Source organism: Garra rufa, chromosome 10 (assembly GCF_049309525.1).
Source record: "Garra rufa chromosome 10, GarRuf1.0, whole genome shotgun sequence".
NCBI lineage: Eukaryota > Metazoa > Chordata > Actinopteri > Cypriniformes > Cyprinidae > Garra > Garra rufa.
In genome coordinates this window covers 23,658,158-23,684,517 of record NC_133370.1, presented here as the reverse complement: position 1 = coordinate 23,684,517, position 26,360 = coordinate 23,658,158, and the positions used below count along the sequence as shown (strand labels likewise).

Sequence of the window (26,360 nt, the reverse complement as noted above, 5' to 3'; positions counted from 1 at the left end):
CTGAGAAAAGGGTCACGGCACAGTGATCAGGCTGATCAAGTCATAACCCAATAACCATCCGTTGTACATGACAGATAGTTAAAGGAGAAATTGGTAATTGATTCTAAGCTTGTCCCAGAGGGTCAGTGGGGTCTGGTGAGACCAGAATTCGGAGAACAGCTCCGCAGGGGTTTGCCACCGAGCGACACTGTTTATACAGAACACTACAGCTACCAGCCAAACCACTCTGTTCTAGCCATTTAGAAGGCCAATGCTACTGTTTATCATTTTATACTACAGCTTATACTCGTTTGAAACATTCTTTTTTTTTTAAAGCAAGCACGACGTGACAAAATCTAAAAGTAGAGCCCATTTCAGACAATCGTTTATTCTGTACAGAAGTGAAATAAAGACCAAGCAAAAGCAAAGGGGGCAGAGCAAGACTAAAGACCAAAATGGGTTCGAGAGCCAAGATCTTATTGTTCGCCTCCACAGCCATTGAGATCGCCTCCAAAAGCTGTGCATTCCGCTGGTTTTGTGCTGTATGCGGCATGCGGAAAGCGAAAGACCATTCTTGGAGCACTCTTTACTGTGGCAAAAGAATGCATACAGTTACTCATGTCTGCACCTCTCCAACAGCATTCAGGCTTAAGAGCTGCAGTAGACTGAGCCCATTCACGGCACAGTCAATTACAGTCAGTTAAAGTCACGATAGCCTTTGTTTTCTCTTAATGGGAGCTCTGTGTGGCTTCACTATGGGGGAAATCTAATGAATTTACTTAAAGAGATTTGATGTTTTCTCATTGCTTTGCTTGAAAGCATGCCAAGCAAGTTCAAACGCACCGTACAGTGCCGTGATATCTTCACTGGTAAAGCGAACTGACTTTTGGTCAAATGTATGAAATAGAAATTTAAGTGCAAATGCTTTATTAGTACGAGAAACTGATACAGATCAATTTCCTTAAATATGATAACAGACTATGAGGTCAATCTAACTAGGTTCTTCCTTTTTTTTAGATATAAAGCTAGTAATACACAATTAAAACAAAGGTATTATTGAGGTACAAACTTAAATCTGTAATTTGATGTGTCTAGTTTCCAGTGTCATTCGCTTCCAGCTATTTTTAGCTGTACAAAACAGCTTGTTTGATACTGCAAACTGGCCTGTCTTTCCATATTATTTTAATGTTTTATCTTAATTATGAACACATAGGTTTGTAGTGCAAACAGTTTTACTGTTTACTGCACTTTGTTATTCTTCTCATTATTTCCCTAAAACAGCTAATGAACCGGAAGTTTCGCACATTCACAGAAAACGGCTTACTTCCACATTGAAAAACAAAGTGGATAAAGAAAATGTTTGTCCAGAGTGTAATACCATCATCAAGTTTTAAAAAGGACAAAAACAAGCTGTGCTCAGACTTAGCCATTTCTGTTTTAAATGTGATTTGAACTTGTGTGATTCAAAAAACCTAGTGTGGTTGCCTGTTGAGAAGAGAGAATGAAATCCAGTTTATTCTTCTTCATCTTCCTCATCTGCCACAGTCAACTGTGAATCTGCAATACCATAAAACACTTAATTAGCAAAAAGCTTCACAATGCAAAGACAATCAGAATCAAACTTGTACTGAAATTAACATCTAAAATATACCAAACAAACTGGTTTTCACAAAAAAGTAGACACCAATTAAGGTAGTGCATAGTGTTGCCAGCTACATAACTGAATATCACTAGTAAATCATATATTTTATTCATATTAGAGCACTTATAAATTGTGATGCACGAACTGTGGGTTTTAACCATCCCAAGTCATTTTTTGTACCAATCAAGTCAATGCGAGTACTGCCCATGGGAGGGGCAACATGACATTTCCCTGGCCGATTCAAAACAGGTCACGGACCCTCCATAGACACCAAGGCGGTGGGAGGGAGAACTTAACCACACCGTGTAACCGAATCAAACCAGTGGTTACCCCTTTTCAGCCCACTGGAATAGCCATAACAATACCATTCACTTTGCAGCAGAGAAGACATGCTCCTTTGAGACTGACTGAGAGGCTTTTTATCAACTAAGCGGCTTTGTAGCCTTTTAGAGAGAAAAAAAGAGAAAGAGAAAAAAAACAAAGTTTGTGTTGAAAGTTGTTTATTTTTTCCCCCAAAAAAACACAATTATTTTATTTGGTGTGGGTTAAGGTTAAATAAGTCTTAATAATGGCCGACGACAGAATATGCAGTTTTACGTGCGGAAAAATTGTCAAAATCAAGACTGCCCTAGTGCTGACCTAGGCCTTTCAGGTTGCTTGAACACATCAGAATTGCCATTGTTGAGGTTGATTAATTGAGTCTGATAAGTTACCATGAATGAAGATTGTTATAGTGTTTAATGTGGTGGGCCTGGGTTTGTAAATGCCTCTTTCAAACAGTTCTGCAGAAAAGCATATGGGCCAGACGTATTCATGAACAAAAAGGGGAAAAAAGCCAAAATTTATTATGGTTGTGTCCAAGCAGTCTTGTCCCCGTTCTTTTGATCATTTGCCGAATGACTTTGAAGCCATGCACTTGCCATATTAAAAAGGGAACATTTAAATCTTAGAAAAAAGTGAGGTTTTACCATGCTGCTTAAACTTTACTCTGTATATGTGGCTAAAAAGTTTCATATTTGTAACCCTGGAACACAAAACCAGTCAAAATTAGCATGGGTATATTTGTTTTGTGCCAAAAATCATTAGGATATCAAGTAAAAATCATGTTCCATGAAGATATGCAGTAAACTTCCAACCATAAATATTTAAAAATTAAATTTTTGATTAGTATTACACATTGCTAAGAACTTTATTTGGACAACTTCAAAGGCGATTTTCTCAATATTTTGATTTTTTGCACCCTCAGATTTCAGATTTTCAAATAGTTGCATCTCGGCCAAATATTGTCCTATCCTAACAACAATGTATAAATCTCAATATTAAAAACTGACCCTTGTGTCTGGTTTTGTAGTCCAGGGCCACATTTAGTATATTAAACATTTAATTTTAAACAATTGTAAACATTTTTCCTTAGTCAAACATGTTGCCATTGATATCTGATTATTCCTAGATGACAATATTCATATTTAGAAATGAAGCTCAGCTAACAAGACCCCTCAGACAGACGGACATGTCCAAACAAGAGCTTGTAAAAGTGCATTGGCCATAAAAGCTTGAAATTATTCACACCAACTTAGATTGGTGACGCACTGAATAAACATAATCTGCTGTGTGACAACAATGTTTGCCAACTCTTTCTAAGTGTCAAGACCCTCAGTAGCCGGTGCCTTATCTCTAGTGTCTCAATTATTGGGTGTCAGTGGTGATGTATGGACCAGATTCCCATGGTTTAGACAGGGGCCAGCTAGCAGTTGTAGAGGTCACTGGCCAGGCCCTTTGGACAGAGGACCAATGACCCCCTTCATGCTGACCCACTATAAAGTAATGCAATGGCCTGTAGACATCTCTATCCATCCAGAGCCAAGCAGCAAGTACAAGGCTTTTCTCAAGTACTTAAGCAAAAATACAGAGGTTTAGACATGATGTAAAAGCCAAATACAATAAAAACAATAATTGAAGAAGTTCTATATACATTATAATATTTAATTTATTCCTGTTGTGGCAAAGCTGATTTTACTCCAGTCTTCGCTTTCACGTGACCCTTCAGAAATCATTCTAATATGCAAATTTGGTGTTCAAGAAACATTTTTTTATCTGTGTTGAAAATAGCTGTAACTGCTTAATATTTTTGAAGAAACCATGATACATTCTTTTTCAGGATTCTTTGGTAACTTTCTGTAACTTACTGGCTCAACTTTTTGTGTGTTTATATAGACGTTTTTCCTGAACACGGAAGTAAGTCCGACTCTTAACTGAAAGAATGCTTTGCATTTCCGGTCTGCATTGTTTCTAGTCAAATTAGGGTATATTCCGAGCTAATAAACTAATGTTAAACCTATTCAAATGTTTTTAAAAAGCACATGGCTCCATAGCGCCATCACTTGGCAATGTCGCAATGACCGTCATTTGTCAGTACTTTAATGAGTGTGTAGATGACACGAAGCAGCGGATGTTAGCTACATTAAAAACAGATGGACGCTATCTGAATGGGTTCCTATGGAAACCGGAACAGAAAATCATTCAATCTGACGTTAGAATTCGTAATGGCGGCGCTCATCGTTTACTCAGGAAAAAGGTCTATATATCACATTCATTCTAAGTGTATAAATTGATGTGATTAATTCACATCAATTTATACACTTAGAATGTATAAATCACAACAACTAACACCAATGCACCAATGTAGAACCAATGACACACATCCATTGTCTATGATTGCCATCCTGTTGAAATCCACCGACAGGACAGCGGTGTAATCTGGACAGATTGATTAGTTAGCTTCTGTGCATCTGATATTTGTGTCTGAGAGCTTCCATATTGACAGAGGGTATTAAGTCTTTTAGTTATCTGGCCAAGTCATGCCTGCTAAGCTCATTAGCCTAGATCCCAATCATCAGAAAGTCAATAATAGCCAAAAGAGAGATTAAAAAGTAGCTGAGGCAAGACAACTCTCTCCATCATTTCTCATTCCTACTCCTCATGTGTCACTGCCATTATGATAATAGCACACAAGGCAGTCTTTCAGAGTGATGGACATGTTTGGTCAAATCAATATCTTTGAAGATGTTATAAACATGATTTTTGATGTTTAGATGTTTTAGTTACTGGTCTGTGTTGTTGTCTCTTTTCAGGTGGTCATGGACTAACCTAATCTGGGAAGAGCATCTGCCCCTCTTTTGCTCCGTAGGCTGATGTCCATCTGATGGACTCGGTCCAACTTCTGCAGGCCTCCAGCACCTATATGTGGCTTACAGCAGAGGCACATTTAAGCTACAACTCCATCACACCAAAACCAGATCAGTTGTCAGTTAAAAGGGTTCTTACCAAAGGAGCCATATTACTATAGCCCAGCTTTTTATAAGTAGCGTCTGCTGGACTCTTCTGCCGTGGTGAGGAAGGAGAATCCATCTGCAAGAAAAAAGACATACGAAATATCTCCAATTTTCACATATACACGTGTTGGTTTTACTTTATTAGTGAGGACATCTCATAGATACAACTGTTAAACTCTCATAAATCTGTTGACATCATGACAACACATTGATTAAAAGTTTGGGTAACACTTTAGTTTAGGGACCAACTCTCACCATTAACTAGTTGCTTATTAGCATGCATATTTCTAGAATATTTGCTATTTTATTAGTACTTATAAACAGATATTATTGATGAATTCCACATGACCATCTTTTAGATCTTTTAACCCGACCCAGTACCTAAACCTATAGTACCCCTATGTCATCCAAGATGTTCATGTCTTTCTTTCTTCAGTAGCAAAGAAATTAAGGTTTTCGAGGAAAACATTCCAGGATTATTCTCCATATAGTGGGCTTCCATGGCGCTCAACGGATTATGCTCGACACATTCCCAGCCAAGGAATAAGAGTCTTATCTAGTGAAATGGTCGGTTATTTTCTACATTTTTTTTTGACAATTTCTATATTTTTTTAACCTCATCTTGTCTAGCTCTAAGTCGTCCTACATCGCTGCAGAAGTACCGACCCAGTATTTACAAAGAGAACATGCAAAGAAGGTCAAATGCCAAAAAAAGATAAAACAGCGATGTGGGACAATTTTGAAGTCGGAGGAGAAAATGAGATTTTCGACATATGCTAACTGTCTTGAACTGGAGTGCACAGAGTATGCATCGCAGAGCACGACAAGACAAGCATTTGTGGTTAAAAAGTGTATATATATATATATATATATATATATATATATATACAGTCCCTGACAAAAGTCTTGTCGCTTATCTATTTTGTAGAAACACCTGCTATTAACCTGACTTTTAATTAATCAATTGGTGTTACAAATAGCTCATATGAAAAGCTAAAGCCCTCCCAAATGATGTTTAATGCACTGAAATAAATTAGTTTCACTGAAAAAAAGATTTATCATTTAATCAAGACAGAAAGGTCAAATTTTGGCAAGACAAAAGTTTTGTCGCCTATACAGTAATTGAACAAATTTACTGCAAATACAAAAATATGTCAGCAAATTAAGTAGTGGTGCTGTGAGATCCAAATTTAATATCTTGTATGACTTCCATGAGCTTGAAGGACTGCATCCATGCGGTTTGGCAAGGATTCATACAATTTGTTGATGAAGTCATCAGGAATAGCAAAGAAAGCAGTCTTGCATGCCTCCCAGAGTTCATCAATATTCTTTGGTTTCGTCTTCCATGCTTCCTCTTTCATCCTACCCCACACATGCTCAATGATGTTCATGTCTGGTGACTGGGCTGGCCAATCCTGGAGCATCTTGACCTTCTTCGCCTTGAGGAACTTTGATGTGGAGATTGAAGTATGCGATGGAGCACCATCCTGCTGCAGAATTTGGCCTCTTTTATGGTTGGGAATATAAGAGGTAGCTAAGATTTCTTGGTATTTTAGACTACTGATGTTGCCTTCCACTCTGCAGATCTCTCGCACACCCCCATACTGGATGTAACCCCAGACCATGATTTTTCCGCCACCAAACTTCACTGTTTTCTGGGTGAATCTCGGATCCATGCGGGCTCCAGTAGGTCTCCTGCAATTTGCGGCGACTGTGGTGTAATTCAACAGAAGATTCATCTGAAAAATCCACCTTTTGCCACTTTTCCAGCGTCCATCCTTTTAGCAGGCTGTGTGCCTTAGCAAATGCCACACGGTTTTTCAATTGCCTTTTGTTTAGTGCTGGCTTCTGGGCACTGATTCAACCATGGAGGCCATTTCGAGACAGAATCCGACAAACTGTTCTGGTTGACACAGGGACTTCAGGTGACCAGGTCTCGTGGAGCTCTGCTGCAGTGGAAAATGGGCTGGCCTTGGATTTTCGAGCCAACAAACGGTCCTCTCGAGCAGTTGTCTTGCGGGGTCTGCCTGACCTGGGCTTGTCAAAAACATCTCCAGTCTCTTCAAATCTTTTTTTTATCCTCTGTACTTGACGCTGAGACACATTGAAGGTGTCTGCCACATCAGCAGTGGATCTGGTCTTCAGCCTCTTGATAATCAACACTTTAGTTTCAGGGTGAATCTTAGGCATGTTTGCAGAGGTCTAGTTGCAGTTGATGTGAAGGTCTAGTGTACTGGGGTTCTTTTTATACACACCTGAGACATAATTGATCAATTGTTAGCAACAGGTGAAGCTCACATGACAAGGCGACAACACTTATGTCTTTGCAAAAATTGACTCAATGGGCTTTACCAAGCTGTGAATATTAGAATACTTTTTGACAGTTTCGTTTTGCATTGAAACATTATATAACAAGCTTTGGGGATTAAAATGAGCAATTTCTTGTAAAAAAATCTTGATTAGAAATATATTTCAGCGGCACTTCAGGTCAATTTGTGCACAAGCGACAAGACTTTTGTCAGGGACTGTATATATATATATATATATATATATATATATATATATATATATATACACACACATTTTTTAACTTTTTAAGAAAATGACCAATCTTTTCACTAGATAAGACCCTTATTCCTCGGCTGGGATCATTACAGCCCTTTAAAGCTGCACTGAAACTGAATTTTTAACCTTCAATCTGTTGAGCACCATTGAAGTATGAAGTACTATGTGGAGAAAAATCCTGGAATGTTTTCTATAAAAAACTTAAGTTTTCTTTGTGACTGAAGAAAGAAAGACATGCATATCTTGGATGACATGGGGGTGATAAAATTATCAGGAAATTTGTATTCTGGAAGTAGAGTAATCCTTCAACAACTACCTTACTACCTTAAAATATAATACTTTTATTCAGCAAAGGCACATTAATGTTACAATAACTGTCTTTCAAATAAATGCAGTTCTTTTGAATTTCTATTAATCAAAGAACCTTAAAAAGCTATTGCATTTTGGCAAAAAATATTAATCAGCAAATATACTATCGAGCTACAGTTTAAACACTGATAATCATAAGAAATATTACTTGAGCACTAAATCAGCATATTATAATGATTTCTAAAGGATCGTGTGACGCTGAAAACTGGAGCAATGGCTGCTTAAAATTCAGCTTAGCTGTCACAGGAATAAAATACATTTTAAAATATATTATAAAGAAAACACTTATTTAAAATTATAATAATATTTCACAATATTACATCATTTTTACTGTATTTTTTACCAAAAGATGCAGCCTTGGTGAGCATGGAGACTTCTTTCAAAAACAGTCAAACGAAATCTCCAAACTTTTGAATGTTAGTACACACGATACAAATACAATACATACAGTGGCAAACATTAGGCATATGTCCTTATTAAGACTTTCTAAGCTGTTTTTATGTGCATTATTTGTGTAATAAATGACATCCGGCACACACAGGCAGGCCTCAACGAGGTGATCCGAGTTGCGTTTGTCCTCCTGGTAAATGGAGTGCGGGGTGCAGCGCAAAACAAAAACAAAACTTATGCATATTCATCAGCCTCCACCAATTGAGGCCAGAGATGAGGGGCTTAATGGGCGTGCACCTGTTAAAGTCTGTTCTGGGTTAACCTCTACTGTATATGTGCTCTGTGTGTGTGCGAGACAGGCCACAGGTGCAGATTTCATTAAGGGTTACATGATTAAAGCTCCTGCCCTCTTTCAGTGTGGTAAGATCGGCTTTGATGAAGAAAAATACATGTTTTGGTGTAAATATCATGGAAGACATTATTCAGAGAAGCAACTGACCGCAAAGCTAACTGAAGCATTGTGGAGAATGGCTTCCTGCCGCTGCAACGTCTGCCGCAAGAACATCTCATCCTTGATAGCATGGAAACTTGAGAGAAACAGTCAAGATGTGAAAAAGCTCATACAGTCAAATGAGTCAACATTTAGAGTAACAAAACTTTGCGGTGTACCTCTGTCTTAAAATCTCAAACTTTTTTTCCCACACCTGATTGGACAAGCACAACTGCTTATTGAGCCTGGCAACATTAGGAAACAGTAAGAAGGGCAGTGTAAAGAAGAACAAGTACTGTAGGACTGATCCCTTTTAGAATTGTATACCTTTCAATCTCCTTTTTCTGCATTGCTTCAGTCTTTTTAAGTTGTTTTATGTTTTGCACCAACTCTCTATCCCCAACAAGCTGAAGGAAAAATAAAGCTACGATTCAGATTCAGGTTAATGCATGCATGTAAGCCTATTTATACTTCAACAAAGTGAAGGGTACCTCCATGGCTGTAGGTTCTGCCAGCTTCTGCTTCTCAAGCTTCTTTTCATTGACAGCTTTCTGACAATGGGAGAATCACAAATGCATCCGAATATTACAGTGATGCATTACTCTAATAGTATTGTATGCCAATAAAGGAGTACAAACACAATGTTGCTTTTGCCGTTGAGTTTTCATTACTGTACATCTTTAAGGGTTAAATCACCCAAAAATGAAAATTAGCCCATTATTTACTCATTCTCATGTCATGCTAGGTTTATCTGACTTTCTTTCAGTCGAATGCAATCAGAGTTATATTAAAAAGTTTTCGGGCTCCTCCAAGCTTTATAATGGCAATGGGCGGGTGTTTTTCCTCAACAGTCCAAAACAAGACCAATAAAGTGCATCCAGCCATAATAAAAGTGACGTCCCACATCATCCACCCATGATGTGGCTTCCATGTACAACCGTTAGAGCAAGCTAGATTAAAGTGATTATTACGTTTTAAATATAGATATTTTTCTTACAAAAACACATCGATTTGGTACAGAAGGGCCTTTATTCACCCCCCGAAGCCATGTGAGGCACTTTTAATTATGGATGGATGCACTTTATTGGACTTGTTTTGGACTGATGAAGAGAAAAAGCTGCCCATTGCCATTATAAAGTCAGAACAATTTTTTAAATAACTTAGATTGCATTCGTCTGAAAGGAAGTTAGTTATATACACACCCAGGATGCTTTGAGGGTGAGTAAATAATGGGTTAATTTTCTTTTTTGGGTGAACTAACCTTTTAAAGGGTTAGTTCCAGGGTCCGAAATTAACAAGGGCTTGTGGCAAAAAAATGCCATAAAAATGAACTAAAATTTAATTTATATTGTGCAGCGTTGAGCCTAGTAACCAATCAAACATCTTTTTTGTTGAACTTAGGAATGCATTGGCCAATCAGAGGTGCTTAGATTAGTCAACTCTGAAAATGCCAGCACTGTTGATGAGTGTGCATGCTTACGAATTCCTTCATTACAAACAACACAGTGCAGATATGTATTATGTAAATAAAAGACTATTTTCATACATTCAGTGATTATAACAGGAGTTTTTGCATAACTTGTGCTAGACTAGGCTAACATTATGGACCAACATGTTTGTCGAAAAAACAAACATGTTCAAAACATGCTCGAACGGAAAAATTTTTTTTTTTAATAAGTTTTCTATATCGATATTAATAATCTTTATTACAATATAAAGAGCAATAGTGTACAATAATGATTTTACTGCAGCTCCTGTTTTTTTCTATAATTTAGATCCAATTTTAAACAGTCTTTTGTTATTGAGAACAGTTTAAAATATTGTTTAAGTAATTTGGTAAATTTAAGTATTTGTGACCCTGGACCACAAAACCAGTCATAAGGGTCAATTTCTTCGAAACTGGGATTTTTACATTGTCTGAAAGCTGAAAAAAGCTTTCAGTCGATGTATGTATGGTTTGTTGGGAAAGGATAATATTTGGCCAAGATACAACTGTTTGAAATCTGAGGGTGCAATCAACATATTGAGAAAATTGCCATTAAAGTTGTCCAAATGAAGGTCTTAGCAATGCATATTACTAATCAAAAATTAAGTTTTGATATATTTACGGTAGGAAATTTACAAAATATCTTAATAGAACATGATCTTTACTTAATATCTTAATTATTCTTGGCATAAAAGAAAAATCTATAATTTTGACCAATACAATGTATTTGTTACCTGTGCTACTTAAAATTGGTTCTGTGGTCCAGGGTCACATTTGACATTAAAGACAACATAATGTGGTGATTATGATTAAAAATTGCCCTCATGAATCTAAAAGTAAGTTTAACTCAGGATTAGAACAACATGATGATGAATGATGACAGAATTTTCATTTTTTGGTGAACTATCCCTTCAAATCACTGAATCTAGCAACAAGTTTCATGTGCCTGTCCACCTCAGCTCAGATAAAAGGAAGTGGCTTTTGAGCTTTATCTGTTTTGCCAATGGAGATTTAAATGGAGGGCCATATTCTGTGTGTCATTATATCAATCCATAGCTCACAAAGGGTCATTTTACCACCAAATGTCTACTTTGTGTGCCATGTCCAATCAAGGCCTGACACAGCTTTGTGGAATGTCATGTTGGCTGATTGAGTGCGTACGTTCAGAGCAGTGTGAAGGTCAGGTCACCTCAGGTCAGCTCGGACATCCACTTTTCCACCCGTGTTCCCCCAAAAAGGCCTAACAGAACGTGGGAGTGCCTTTTTAAGTTTCTCTTAGTAAGAGTGGGTGCAGAGTGTGTTGTTAGTCTAACCCAACACAGAAAGGATGTCAGTCTACCCTTTTTCTTTCATCCTAACCAAAGAAAACAAAGAATGGGAGAAAGAAAGTTTTCTTGCCAGATTGTTCAAAGACCCTTTGTGTGCAAAAAGGAGTAGGTGTTGATTTGTGACAATATAAAAGTGAGTTGTGTAAGGCCTCTGAAGTACTCTGCATTAGGAACAGACACTAATGAAGACATGCTACATTTCAGTCTGTTTCCTTACTAGTTTGATGGATGCAGGATGCACATTTATAATTTTGATACATTTCATGTACACTACCACTCATAAGTTTAGGGTCAGTAATATTTATAATGTTTTTTGAAGAAGTATCTTGTATTGTATGAAGAACAGTATTATTGTGAAAGATTTATTCAATATAACACAACTGTTTTCTATTTTAATATAGTTTAAAATGTAATTTATTCTTCAGTGTCACATGATCCTTCGGAAATCATTGTAATATGATGATTTGGTGCACATTTATTATAAATGTTAAAAACCGCTGCTTAATATTTTTGTGGAAAGTGTGATACATATTTGGATTCTTTGATAATTAAGAGTTAAATAAACAGATTTTAAAATATAGTGCTTATAATCATTCAAGCACAGACCACATGTTATGATCTATTGTTTGCCAAAGTAAATAAATCAAACTATTTGCAGATTGTATTAACATTTGAGTCACTGTCTATAGAGGGCCAGGCACGTGGCAGTTAACATCGAGGCTTGGGCGTTATAAAAAAAAAAAAGTTAAGAGTTCCTCACATTTCCATAATAACTAGCCACTACAGTGGCCAAGCTCGTTGTAAGGGTGCCCTTTATGAAGTGGACTTTAAACCGGGCTCATTGTCCACTTCTATTCAGCTGTACCCCATCACCCACTCCAGCCTGTCACTGTGTTGTGTCAGCTGCATGCCACATTCCACCCTCTGCTAGGCGCTGAGGCCAGGGATTCACACTGGCCGCCTCCTCGGCCGCCTCTATGCGGTCACCATGTTGACAGAGTCATCGTCCTGATACCCCCTTCCCCCCCACCCCGCTCTAACCTCACCCTTCCCGTCCAACAAAGCCTTAACAAGCCATAAACAAGCAAATAAAAAAGGGAAGCATATGCAAGCCTGGATGCTGTAGCCACTTTTGGGATCAGCTACACATAAACTAATATTACAGTGTGTTTATTTAAAGGTAAGTAAGATTAGCACTGGATCTAGCATAATATAAAAATCCAAATCATATAAATATATATAATGAAATATTAACACGATCAACAGGGCACAACTGGGAGTTATAAAGTCAGAATTGCGTGATATAAACTCACAATTCTGACTTTTTTCTCAGAATTGCAAGTATATATATATATATATTCTGAGAAAAGTCACAACTTCAAAATATAAGTTCGTAATTCTGAGAAAAAAGTCAGAATTGTGAGTTTATATTTTGCAATTTTGACTTTATAATGGGTAATTGTGAGTTATAAAGTCATAATTGCATGATATAAACTTGCAAATGCAAGTTATAGTCAAATTGCAAAATATAAACTCACAATTCTGACTTTTTTCTCAGAATTACAAACTTATATTTTGCAATTGTGACTTTTCTCAGAATTTAGAGTTTATATCACACAATTCTGACATTATAACATGCAACTGAGTTTATACCATGCAATTCTGATTTTATAAAATTGCAATGCGAGTTTATATCACACAATTCTGACTTTATAACTCAACATTGTGAGTATATATCACGCAATTGTAAGATATAAACAAACAATTCTGACTTTTTTCCTCAGAATTGTGTGATATATATACTCACAATGGTGAGTTATAATGTCAGAATTGTGTGATATAATCTCACACTGAAATTTTATAAAGTCAGAATTGCATGGTATAAACTCACAGTTGCGTATTATAAAGTCAGAATTGTGAGATAAACTAAATTCTGAGAAAGAAAGAGTTTATATCATGCAACTTCATGCATATATACTCACAATGGTCAGTTATAAAGTCAGAATTGCATGATATAAACTCACATTGCATGTTATAAAGTCAGAATTGCATGATATGAACTAACAGTTGTGTGTTATAAAGTCAGAATTGTCAGTTTATTGCAATTCTGACTTTATTTCAGAATTGCAAGTTTATGTCTCGCAGTTTTAACATTATAACTTGCAACTGTGAGTTTATATCATGCAACTTTAAGGAAATGTCAGAATTTTGAGTTTATAGTTTGCAATTTTGACCTTATAATTTGCATTTCCGAGTTTATATCCTGCAATTCTGACTTTACAACTCGTAATTGCCCATCATAAAGTAAAAATTGCAAGATATAAACACAATTATGACTTTTTCCTTCAAAATTGCATGATATATACCCACAATGGTAAGTTATACAGTCAGAACTGCATGATATAAACAACTGCGAGGAATAATGTCAAATTTATAAGACAAACTCGCAATTCTGTTTATATTTTGCAGTTGTGACTTTTTGACATACACTTGTGAGTTTATATCATGCAATTCTGACTTTATAAAAAATAAAAAAGGTAATTCTGACTTTTTTTCTCACAATTATAACTTTTTTCTCAATTGCGAGTTAGAAAGTCAAAATTGCAAGATATAAACTCACAATTGTGATTTTTTTTTCCCAAAATTGCGAGTTTAAATTTTGTAGTTGTGACTTTTTTTTTCTCAGAATTGCAATTCTGACTTTATAACATGCAATTGTGAGTTTATACTGTATCACCCAGTTCTGCCTGTATAACTTACCATTGCGAGTTTATATCACGCAATTCTGAGGGAAAAAGTCATAATTGTGAGTTTATATCTTGCAATTTTGACTTTATGACGGGCAATTACGAGTTATAAAGTCAGAATTACATGATATAAACTCGGAAATGCGAGTTATAAAGTCAAAATTGCAAAAAAATTTGACTTTTGAAATTCTGACTTTTTTTTTATATATCACAATTCTGACTTTATAACACACAACTGTTAGTTCATATCATGCAATTCTGACTTTATAACATGCAATGTGAGTTTATATCATGCAATTCTGACTTTATAACTGATCATTGTGAGTATACATGCATGAAGTTGCATGATATAAACTCGTAAATGTGAGTTATAAAGTCAAAATTGCAAAATATAAACTCACAATGCTGACATTTTCCTTAGAATTGCGTGATATAAACTTGCAATTGCGAGTTATAATGTCAAAATTACGAGACATAAACTCGCAATTCTGACATTTTTTTCTCAGAATTGTGAGTTTTCATTGTGAGTATATATCACGCAATTCTGAGGGAAAAAGTCAAACTTTAATAGCGAGTTATAAAGCGAGTTATAAAGTCAAAATTGCATGATATAAACTCGCAAATGTGACTTATAAAGTCAAAATTGCAAAATATAAACTCACAATTCTGACTTTGTCCCTCAGAATTACGTGATATAAACTCACAATTCTGACTTTATAACTCACCATTGGGAGTTTATATCACGCAATTCTAAGAAAAACAGCCATAATTGTAAGATAAAAACATTTTCAAATTTTTTATTCATTGGTGGAAACAGGCTTTTGAAAGGTAGTATTTCAGTGAGAAAAACATTATCAAACAAAATGTCATTATTACTTAAAAAAAAAAAAAAGTCTTACTGACCCTAAACTTTACAACGGTAGTGTACATAAAGAGCATGAATTGTACATTTCTTTTAGTCAGCAAGGTTATAATTCACATCTGTGACAGAAAAAGCATTTTAGATATGTTTTCAATAAAAAAGAAAAAGATCTGCACTTGAAGAAGGGAGAGGGGAGCTGCCATCTATCACTCAGGGCTGTTAATGAATGCGTTTCACTGTTGGTACAGGTTGAATTTTAACCGCAGACTCATGGCTAAATCGATATGACTTAGACACTGCGTGTGCACCTTATCCTCAGTCTTTGCTTTAGGACACTGATGTCTGGAGTAATGGAGAGACCGTCCACTGGTCAAGGGTTCAAGACCTCCAAACATCCTGAGACAGATAGGACTCGCGTCAAGTCCGTGCCATATCTGAACATGCGTTCAGCTGGGTCTCATACTCACCTCCTTCATGCGTGAGGCTTCAATGCATGCTATTTCTTTCTCCATTTCCTCTTTTAACCGTTTTACCTGCAAAAGATAATAAAAAGTTACCCCATAAACCAGAGTGTGACTTCATGTTGTTGTTATTTAGGAGTATTTACACTCAGGTTAAAACTTCAGAAGTGGTCAGCCAATAGTGCCGTTGACAAGTGCAGTTGGGTGGTTGACGGGCCGTTCATTTGGGTGTCTTTTCACAGAGGCGAAGCTTACACCCAGCTGAGCTTCACACTCCACTCTGGCCTGGGCTTCAGCCTCTCATTATAGGTCTTTCCTGCGGCCTTCTGGCTATAGAAACAAATTTTCTGCTCCATTGATCAAAGTCACCAAAATAAAGTGGAGAAAAACGTCGTTTTTTCAAAACGTCATTTTTTCATTTTACATTTTTATGCATAGCCACCATGCTAGATCTTAACATTGAGTTTGTCAGTCACAGCACAAAGGGGCGGCTCAACAAAGGGCGCAAGACTGAAAAGAGGCCAATCTAAACTGCTACACTAAATATGGATAATCCTTTTCTCCCGGTGGCAAACAACATTAATGAGGTCTTCATTAGTGGTTTTAGCCAGGGCTTCTACATGGAGTGTGTTTGGCCACCACCTGCTCCATTAGTGTCTTTCCTGGCCCGAACAGGTTTTGTGTCCACTAAGTATTATGTGAAGAGCCGGAAGAGCATTACTGGTCTGAAACTAATATGCCTCTCTATTATAAAACACTTCAAAATAAATAAATTAATTAATTAAAGGGGCTATATGTAACTTTTTCCCCAAAATAAACGTAACAATAGCCTTTTTATTTGACCATTTATGACTCAAACATCTCCTGATGAGCATACTGACACCTTGTCAGCTCACAGTGGGTGCACCTATAAGCCTGTATCCTATTTTTCCTATTTTCTGTCGGGCGGATTTGTCGCGCGGTGTCTGCGGATGTGACGTCGAGCGCGTTCATGTTAAACGTTTCAGATCACTCTGCCACCACTGCTAGTCATATATATTCCAAACAAACTTAGTTTCTCAAACAATATATGTATTTGACTGTTCTTACCTCTGTAAACATAATGTTGACTTCTTTGCAGCGGATGACTTGTGAAGTGTGTACGTACGAGCGCTCGCTGTGACAGCGAGCAGAAAGGAAGAGCAGTTCCGTTTTTTGGCCACAGGTGTCAGTCGTGAGTTTAAATTTCAGAAAGTTACATATAGCCCCTTTAATTACTTTAAAAAAGACAGAAAGAAAAAAAGAAACGATTTTAAAAAAGGCTGCAACATATATATGTAATCAAAATATATATATAATGGTATATCTGTATATTAAATTATACAAATTAAAAATATTAAAAGAAAAAAAACTGCACCTTTGCATATTTTGCACTCTGCAGAACTTGAGTTCTGTCTTATCCATTTCAACAACTTCAATAAAATAAAACACGTTTAAAGTTTTTTAATTAATTCAACATAAGTAATTAAAAACTATTATTCAATACTTAGTGAAAATATTCAAATAGAAAAACTTAATTTGAATAAAAAATCTGCATTGCAAAACATTGTTTTATTAATTTCAACAATTCATTTTCAATAGTGAGCTTTCTAGTGTCATCAAAACTACATATCTTAGTCATCTTATGTGATATATATGAGCATATTTGAGATATATATATATATATATATATATATATATATATATATATATATATAAGCCTGTCTCATCTTCTATATTTTTAAGAGATTTTTTTATTACATTTTATATCAGCATATTAAATTAAAAAAATTAAAAACAATTCTTTTTTATTTAAGAAAACTGTCTGCACAACAAAACTGGAGTTTAGGTTTTATCAATTTCAACAATCCAGTGTTAAGCTTTTTAGCAATGTATTTTCAATTAAAATTAATAAAATAAAATAAAACATAATTACACATTTAAAGCAACTTAAAGTTGTTTTTTTAATCAATGAATGCAACATAAGTAATTAAAAAACTATCATATAGCATATCTGTATATTAACTGAGCATATTTCATAACTTCTGTATATTTCTTTGATATTTTTAAGGGAAAAAAAGCTAAAAAAAAAGGCATTTCTGGCATTTTTCATGACTTTTCTGTATTCTGTATGATTTTAATGTGCTTTTGCTTTAACTGCACTGCATAAATAGAAACCTAAGTAAACTGCCTAACTTACAAGCAACAAGTGACAAAAATAAACATCTGCATGCATAGTTTTCTCTACTCTGCTGAAGAGCTGTGCTAATATGAGCGTTTGATTGCAGGGTAAATTATGCCAGCTTTGACAGGACCCTTGCTGCTTGTCTCCCAGCAACCCTGCAAGGCCAGAGGGAGACTTTTAACCTTCTAGATTCTGTGTGGCCGAATTCAATGGCTGAGTACCATAGAGTCTTTCACACTCTTTTTACGTTGTCCTCTGTGTTCATATTTTAATTCCAGCCATTGTGTGGCAAACTTGGTGCATATTGTTCCTTGCAATCAACCGCAGACGCTGTGTAAAATGATACTTGCTAACCAGTGCTTGAATACCCTTTGTCAGTAAAACCGTTTAAGTATGTAAAAGAAAGAATCTGCTTTTTCTAAATATTTCAACAAATTATTATTGTATTTAAAGCTTTGGATGGTAAAATAAAGCAACTGGCTGACATGCGAGCTCATGACTTATGAATACAAGGCAGCAGTCCAACTTCGAGCGCATTCAAAACGCACAACAAAGCACTCTGACCACATGGTTTCTTACTGTAGTGCAATAATATAAACTCTGGCATGGTCCCAATCTTAACACCACACAGTGCTACTTCATACACACTTCATCTTTACTGCACAAAAGATAAAACACTAAATAAACAATAATATATCAATACATGTCAAAAACGCTGCGCCGCGTCCATTCGCCAAATGTTTTACCAAAATCAACATGCTACAATGTCAGCTCGATGCTTCATATCGTCAGCTGTGCTTGATCACATATCATAAAATAATTTAGTTCTCCCTCATGCACCAGTTGCTTCAGAGTATTTAATTCATGGTAATTTGCTCCGCTGGCATGCTTCTCTCTGCTCACACAGCTAACACACGAGAAAAGCATGCAAAATTATGAGGGACAACATTGTCTAGGCCGTAAACCTCACATATTGTATGCTGCCCTATTTATCTTGGATGTCACACAGTAACCATTTCTGGTAAAGAGGATTATTTCCTGGGAGAAACAGGAAAATTAGCGTATGTAATGGAAGTGAATGGGGCCATATATATAACTGTATATATATACAGCTGAGGTCAAAAGTTAACATACACCTTGCAGAATTTGCAAAATGTTAATTATTTTCCCAAAATACGAGGGATCATACAAAATGCATGTTATTTTTTATTTAGTACTGGCCTGAATAAGATATTTCACATAAAAGAGGTTTACATATAGTCCACAAGAGAAAATAATAGTTGACCCCGTTCAAAAGTTTACATACGTTTGATTCTTAATACTGTGTTGTTACCTGAACGATCCACAGCTGTTTTTATTTGTTTAATGATAGTTGTTCATGACTCCTTTGTTTGTCCTGAACAGTTTAACTGCACACTGTTCTTCAGAAAAATCCTTCAGGTTTCATAATTTTTTTTGGATTGAATTTAATAATAATAATTTTTTGTGCATTTGAACTCTTTACAACAATGACTGTATGATTTTGAGATCCATCATTTCACACTGAGGCCAACTGAGGGACTCATATGCAATATTACAGAAGGTTTAAACGCTCACTGATTGACAAATTCAAAACGTTTTCACAACTGGCTCCTAATGCATTGCGTTTCCTTATGAAGCATCAGTGGGTGTTTGAACCTTCTTTAATAGTTGCATATGAGTCCCTCAGTTGTCCTCAGTGTGAAAGGATGGATCTTAAAATCATACAGTCATTGTTGGAAAGGGTTCAAATCCACAAAAATGCTGAAAAACCAAAGAATTTGTGGGACCTGAAGGATTTTTCTGAAGAACAGTGGGCAGTTTAACTGTTCAGGACAAACAAGGGACTCGTGAACAGCTATCATTAAACAAAAAAATACACAACTGTGGATCATTCAGGTAACAACAGAAATCAAGCGTATGTAAACTTTTATACAGCATCATTTTTCTAAATTCAACTATTATTTTCTCTTGTGGACTATATTTAAATAACTTTTATGTGAAATATCTTTTTCAGGTCAGCACTAAAGAAAAATAACATGCATTTTGTATAAACCCTTTTATTCTGGTAAAATAATTAACATTTTGCAGATTCTGCAAGGTGTATGTATACTTTTGACCTCAGGTGTATTTTAGACAGAAAATTAAAATTTGCGCACTACACTGAATTGCTAGCTAAATTTCAAACAATTACATAGAAACAGCTAACTTAATTAAATGTGCCATTTAGAAGTAGAATTTTTTTTTCTTGCAAAACACACTCCAAAAAGTTCTGTTTTATTTACAACTTTTTAAAAAATGTAAAATAGTGTTCAAATTGATTTTTTTGTTTGTTAGTTTGTTTTTTGTAACTATTAAAAAGGAACATTTTATTGTTTACCAATTGGCCCCATTTACTTCCATTGTGTGTCTCAATAAAATATAATATAGTTTTTTTCTAGTCGTTGCTTTTAAAAGAAAACAACAGACATTATTAACATTATGCCACCAACGTGGCTTATTGAGCTTAAGTAGTACTGAACTCTGAATTACTGAACTGAAGTACTGAATTTTTTTGTATGTTTATATTGACTGTCTTTGAACTTATTGTACACCATATTGGTCAACAACTGTGTTTAATAGTGCTATATAAATATGTTTAAATTGAATAATCCTTTAACAAAAGTAAAAAATCTCACCTTTTCTCTGCCACTTTCTCTTTCAAGGTTTAACTGCATTTTCAGTTGCTCATGTTCACCTGCCAACTGAAATGAACAGAAACTAAAGTTATTTTAAATCAAACAAAATGCAATGAACATACAAGGGTGTTTCTGACTTATTTCTGTACTACATAATACCGTTTGAAGGGCTTTTTTGCTGTCTTCAGCCTCTGATGTTAACTGTGCCAAATCCAGTGCTATGAACAGAAGAGAGAACATTTAAAAAAACACACAAAAAAATCCCCAGTGCAATATTCATTCCCACAACTTTTCACAATATCTAGAAGAGAAACAAAGGCTGACGCCGGGAGCACAACGACAGGACATCCACTTGTCTTTGTTCATCTTTCGCATCTTGGGTCAGTGGACTGAAGCCCAGTCCTGGCCTGCGTGACCTGTTCTGGCTCAGGGTCCTGACAAGTTTCTGACCTGGTGCATTTCTGTTGACACGTCCACTCGCATGCACTGACCAAACACAAGCCACTAAGTTCAAGGGCCAAGTGTGTGTTAGTGCCCAAGTGCTTTTATTTCCATAGAGACTTAAGACCTGGACAGCTCTTATCTTTAGTCACAGCCAATGCAAAACGTTTTAGCAGATGGTTCTTCACATTTTGAATGGGGATACATAAAAGAAGTTTATGTTCCAATAAAACGGATGATATACGTTGTTTTAGACTAGAGCATCGACATGTTCATGCGTAATTTCAAAAAACAGTGGCGTTAAATATACAGACGGTTACCAAAGTTACATAAGCAGTGAATGAATATCAAACACTATGAGAGATAAAGGCCTGACCCTTGAGAATACACCTGTCTTGTGTTTGCTTTCTCCTCACAGACTCCCACAGAGTGTGAGATGATAGCTATGGTCTGACAAGTGTCCTCAAACATTGCGCTCTGAATGCTAACTACCTCACACACCGGGAAAGATAAGAGAATGAGTCTATGTTTCCAAAACAAGCATTTGTGACAAACCATTGGGAAAAAATTAAGCAGAGTTTTTGTAATTAAAATGTGACATGTTACTCAGCCTCTGCTCTTTGGATTCCAGGACTCGCTGAATTTCTTCCAGCTCGACGTGCAGCGAGTCAATGTTATCTTTTAGCTTTTCATTCTCTGACTTCAGTCTGCTTTTCTCGGGGTCCTCCGCTCCCTCGGAGCCGATCTGAAAAATGACACAAGTCCTTTTTAACTTTCCCTTTACAGCGCAAAACAAAAGCCACGCCGCTCAAGCTGCGTGGCAAATATGAGTGCCATTCAGGCACAAAGCAATCGTACAACTTTCTGCCTCCTACCATTTCCCCCTGAATAATAAAAAGTGAGAAACAAAAAAGCAAACACATTTAGAAGAGGGCGATCTCTTTTTTTTCCTCCTCTTCTCTCTTTCGGCCTTTTCTTCTCGCCCGGAAGAAAGACGGCAGTACATTACATACAAAGCCCATAATTCATGGGGACATTTTTATTGACAGGAATAATACATATCATACTGTTTGTGTGCCCCTGTCATTCAGGTCAATTTATTCTGGAAGTCAAGGAAGGCAGCTGGGGCCTATCCACCCACAGTCTGGACTCTGCTTTCTAACAAGCTCGGCAGAGCCGGGCCGCGAGGGGGGCGATCGGAGGATGGCTGAGCAGCCCCAGGGGGTTCGCAGAGAGCACAGTTTCCCGGGGGGGGCTTGTTGCCTTTGTGCTGTCCCTCAGTAGCAGCGCTGCCAGTGTCACCAGGATCACATCACATGTCAGCGCGCTGAAGTTTGCAGACTGGGAGCCGCATGGAGCCCATCAGGTTCCTGTGATATCCACGCAGTTGGCCCTCTACTTTGTACCGCAGCAACCATTCATGCCCCGAACATTAACAGGGCTTTTGCATGCCTGTCACACTTAAGATTGTGCAGGCGTTCAAAGGCTTTCAAAGGGTTTTCTTTTTTCCACTTTATTCACTCCGACTCTCTCTCACTCATTCATAAAGAAAGTAAACTGCAATCATAAAGAGGTTTTGATTGCTATACGTTTACTTGATGTTTGGCGGTTTTCCTTTTTCGTCACACTTGGATCTCAACTTATGCATTCTCGTACAAAAGGTAAAAAAGCAGTCACTGGGGCAGTATCATTTCAAACCATACTAATATGTATATTTATAAAGGTACTAATATGCACTATTTAGGTGTACAAAATTGTACCTGTTTTACTCATGCCCTGATTTATGACATCTTGCATATGGTTGATAATTGTTTACTATAGATTTAATCCCAGAATAAAGAGCCATATGTTATGAATGTGACTCCCCAAGTGTGACGGTCAGATGATGATGATGTTCATGTCATGAATGGGCATCGAAGCATCCAGCTTGACGGAAATATGACTCCACGCAGGGTGGCCACCTCAGTCCAAACGTCAGCCACCCTTTAGCCTTCCCTGGCTGTTTCATTGCCATCTTCTAGGGAAAGACAGTATTATACTGATACTAAACCTATTTTTCCTTCTCAAAAAGAGGTTTTATACTCTAAGGAGCATCTTCCTGCCCTGTTTGACCACCCCAACCTTTAACTCTGGCTCCACCATCTGCTGCACTAACAGAACTACAGGTGATTAGCCATGCATCTCTCCTGTGGGCGTGAGAGTTCTCATTAGCACAATGAACAAAGCTCGAACTCCGCCGGGCTGCACTCATTTGTTACACTTTGAGTGGCAGGTTTTGTATGGCCGTTCTCCCGGCCATCTGCCTACACAAGCAGCCGTTTTGGTTGGACAGAGCTCAGACATTAAGGGTGAGAGATAACTCTCTCAGGCGGAGTGAGAGGGCCAGCCTATTAAAAAGGCCAATAATAGACACCTCACTTATTGGCACCTGATAGCTCATTCATGTTGCATGTAAACCCATTTCGCAAGGGCATAAAGGTGAGTAATTGATTTCACTTTGCAGAACGCAAGAACCTGCTTATTAGTGTACAGCCATGGGGCCGGGCCACTCCCAAGTGCACTTCAAGCCATAATAGAGCAGGCCACTAAACAATAATTACCATCCTGCTGGTCAATAACAACACAAGCTGGATGACATTTAAGCAATCAAGAATCATATTGACATCATTAAAGATAAATGCACTACTGGCCAAGCAATGCTTCAGCAAGACGCCTGCCATCAAAAGAACTAAAGTACTGTAGAAAATAAATGCAACTGTAAATAATTACACTAAATTATTAAGCAGAACAACTGTTTTCTACATCAGTAATCATAAGTAACATTTCTTAGGCACCAAATCAGCATATGTGACCCTGGACCCTGGATTTTCTTTTATGACAAAAATCATTAGGATATTGAGTAAACATCATGTTCCATGAAGATATTTGGTAAATTTCCTACCATTAATATATCAAAACTTAATTTTTGATTAGTAATATGCATTGCTAACTTCAATTGGACAACTTTAAAGGCTATTTTCTTAAAATTTTGATTTTTTTGAACCCCTAGATTCTGTTTTTCTTCAGTTTTCATGATGTATAAATCTCAATTTAAAAAAAAAAAACTTAGGTTTTACTGGAAGTATATTTTACAATATTACTGTCTTTATTTATTTGTGATCAAATAAAGCCTTGGTGAGAATAAGCAACTTCTTTCAATAAGCCTTAACCTTTTGAACAGTAGTGTATGCATTGTTTAGCAAATCTCCATTTTTCTCCTTTTTGCTTCTTAGTTCTTCTACATTGCTTCTTCGTGTAGATAGTGTATATACATACTGTACATACAGGGCTATATTTAAACAAATTAAACTAATTTTTGTACATAGGTTTTTCTGTAATGAATGGAAATGAGTCTGTACCTCATATTTATTCAGTTGTTCACCCATACTCTCAATCTTCAAATTCTTCTCCTGAAGCTCATTCAGAAGGTCCTTTACTCTTCCGTCCATATCATCACAAACCGGATCCGTTTCTTCTTTATTCTTGTAAAATGTGGGCCGTGCAAGATTTTTTTTCACAATTTAAGGGTTAATTGTGAACTTTGTTAATGATATCAAATTAAAACAATACTTTTTACAAAAGTATTACAAATGTTATTAGAAATGTGACCCTGGATCACAAAACCAGTCATAAAGGTCAGTTTTTTGTAATTGAGATTTATACATCATTTAAAAACTGAATAAATAAACTTTCCATTGATGTATGAAAACCTAAATATAGAGAAAATCGCCTTTAAAGTTGTCCAAATGAAGTTCTAAGTAATGCATATTATTAATTAAAATTTAAGTTTTGATATATATACGGTAGGAAATTGTCCTACGGTACAAAATGCAACATGATCTTTACTTAATATCCTAATGATTTTTGGCATAAAAGAAAAATTGATCATTTTGACCCATACATTTTTTGGCTATTGCTACAAATATACCCATGCTACTTATGACTGGTTTTGTAGTCCAAGGTCACAAGTTCAATAAAGCTTACCTTATAGCTGGCTTTGATCACCTGCATAGCATCTGAGAGCTGCTGCTGATAGCTTCTCCGAAGAACAGATAATTTCTTCAAACAAAACAGACATTAATAGAGTAGAAACATGATTACATTTATTGTGTATAATAAAAGCAGCATGGTATACAAACCTCTTTGTGGCAGCTTTCCAAATTCTTGATTTTATCATTTATACTTGCATAAAGGGCATCAGATTCATCCTGCAGTTTGGTCTCATACTGCGAACGTATTATTTTCAGTTTCTTTTCAGTGTCTTCTTTTAACATGTTCATTTCCTGAGATGCAATCAAATATTGTAAAACACATAAAAGAACTTTTACAAAGAATAGCACTAGAAACACCAAGGTTATAAACAACTTATATAGTTATTGTAAGTTAAAATAAATAAATGGTTACATAAAACCAATTTCCATTCAATAAGTATTTTTCCTTTTGTCGTATTTGCTTTTTTTGGTGGAAATGATACATTTCTTTCCCAACTACAAATAAATAAATTCATGCAATGAATGCAAAGTGATGCAACTAGAACATGCATTTAGTAGAGCATTTATTCGGCTGCAAGCCTAGTCAATATGTTTAACTCTGCAGGCTGAAGGATTCCTTGTGAAGGCACTGTTCTGCACCACAAAGCCATCATATGCCCTCTCAGCAGGTGACCAAGGCGGCCCGCAGTGAGGCCACTCAGAGTTAAAGTTAGAAGAATCTTGAACTAATAAGATGAAAAGCCAGCAGCATGAATGAATTCACTGAGCATATCTAGCGGAATGCACTGACAAAGTAGCAGCTTTCTGTGGCCTTTTTTTAAAGGCAAGACAAACTTGCATTCATAAAGATGGCTGCAGATTGATTGATAGCTGACAGACTGCTTCCTATTTTTGTGCTTTAAAAATGTTCTATGAACAGACTAGCTAAGCTAAGCAAGGGACTATTTAATTAATGGTAGCACTAGCAGATACACACCTTCATAAGCTCTGCAGTGTTGGCAGCTAGTATCTTTATATTTGGCAGCTCTGATTCGTCAGTTTGGACACAGGCATCTTGTCCAAAAAACCCTGTCCTCAGCTGGTTTGACAGAGCATATCTGAAAAGGCAGAAAGATCATGTGATGAAATTAGGCTAAATTCAGATCTGAACAGATTAGCACAGACAGTTCACCAGCAAAACTTATCTTAAATTGGTTTTGCCTCGGGGGTCTTTAACAACTTTACAGCTTGTTTGTAAGAGAGCAGAATTTACCGACGAATTTCCTTAATCTCTTCTGAAATAAGCGCCTCCTCGGCTTCATCTGCAATGCTGTCTATTCTCTTTTCGATAACGTCCAT

At 36.5% G+C, this 26,360-nt stretch overlaps 1 protein-coding gene across 1 annotated transcript; it reads right to left on the bottom strand.

The window, feature by feature from the left end:
- Nucleotides 1–501: 501 nt before the first annotated feature.
- c10h10orf67 (chromosome 10 C10orf67 homolog) lies at nt 502–26,360 on the bottom strand. The gene is made up of 16 exons (XM_073849659.1): nt 26,275–26,360; nt 25,999–26,119; nt 25,170–25,313; nt 25,015–25,089; nt 24,390–24,512; nt 21,598–21,736; nt 20,710–20,768; nt 20,551–20,616; nt 15,658–15,723; nt 9,259–9,318; nt 9,095–9,174; nt 8,947–9,012; nt 8,777–8,864; nt 4,946–5,029; nt 4,769–4,868; nt 502–1,536 (listed from the first exon to the last, which is right to left on the bottom strand). The coding sequence occupies exons 1-16, from the start codon at nt 26,358–26,360 to the stop codon at nt 1,493–1,495; spliced, it is 1,401 nt and encodes a 466-aa protein (XP_073705760.1). The 3' UTR covers nt 502–1,492.

Excerpts from the sequence above, each read along its gene's own strand:
- c10h10orf67 (XM_073849659.1), bottom strand. The coding sequence starts at position 26,360 with ATGGACGTTATCGAAAAGAGAATAGACAGCATTGCAGATGAAGCCGAG. Across the intron at positions 25,314-25,998 it reads ACACTGCAGAGCTTATGAAG|GAAATGAACATGTTAAAAGA; the intron begins GTGTGTATCTGC and ends ATTGCATCTCAG. Across the intron at positions 8,865-8,946 it reads TTTGAGATTTTAAGACAGAG|TTTCCATGCTATCAAGGATG; the intron begins GTACACCGCAAA and ends GTTTCTCTCAAG.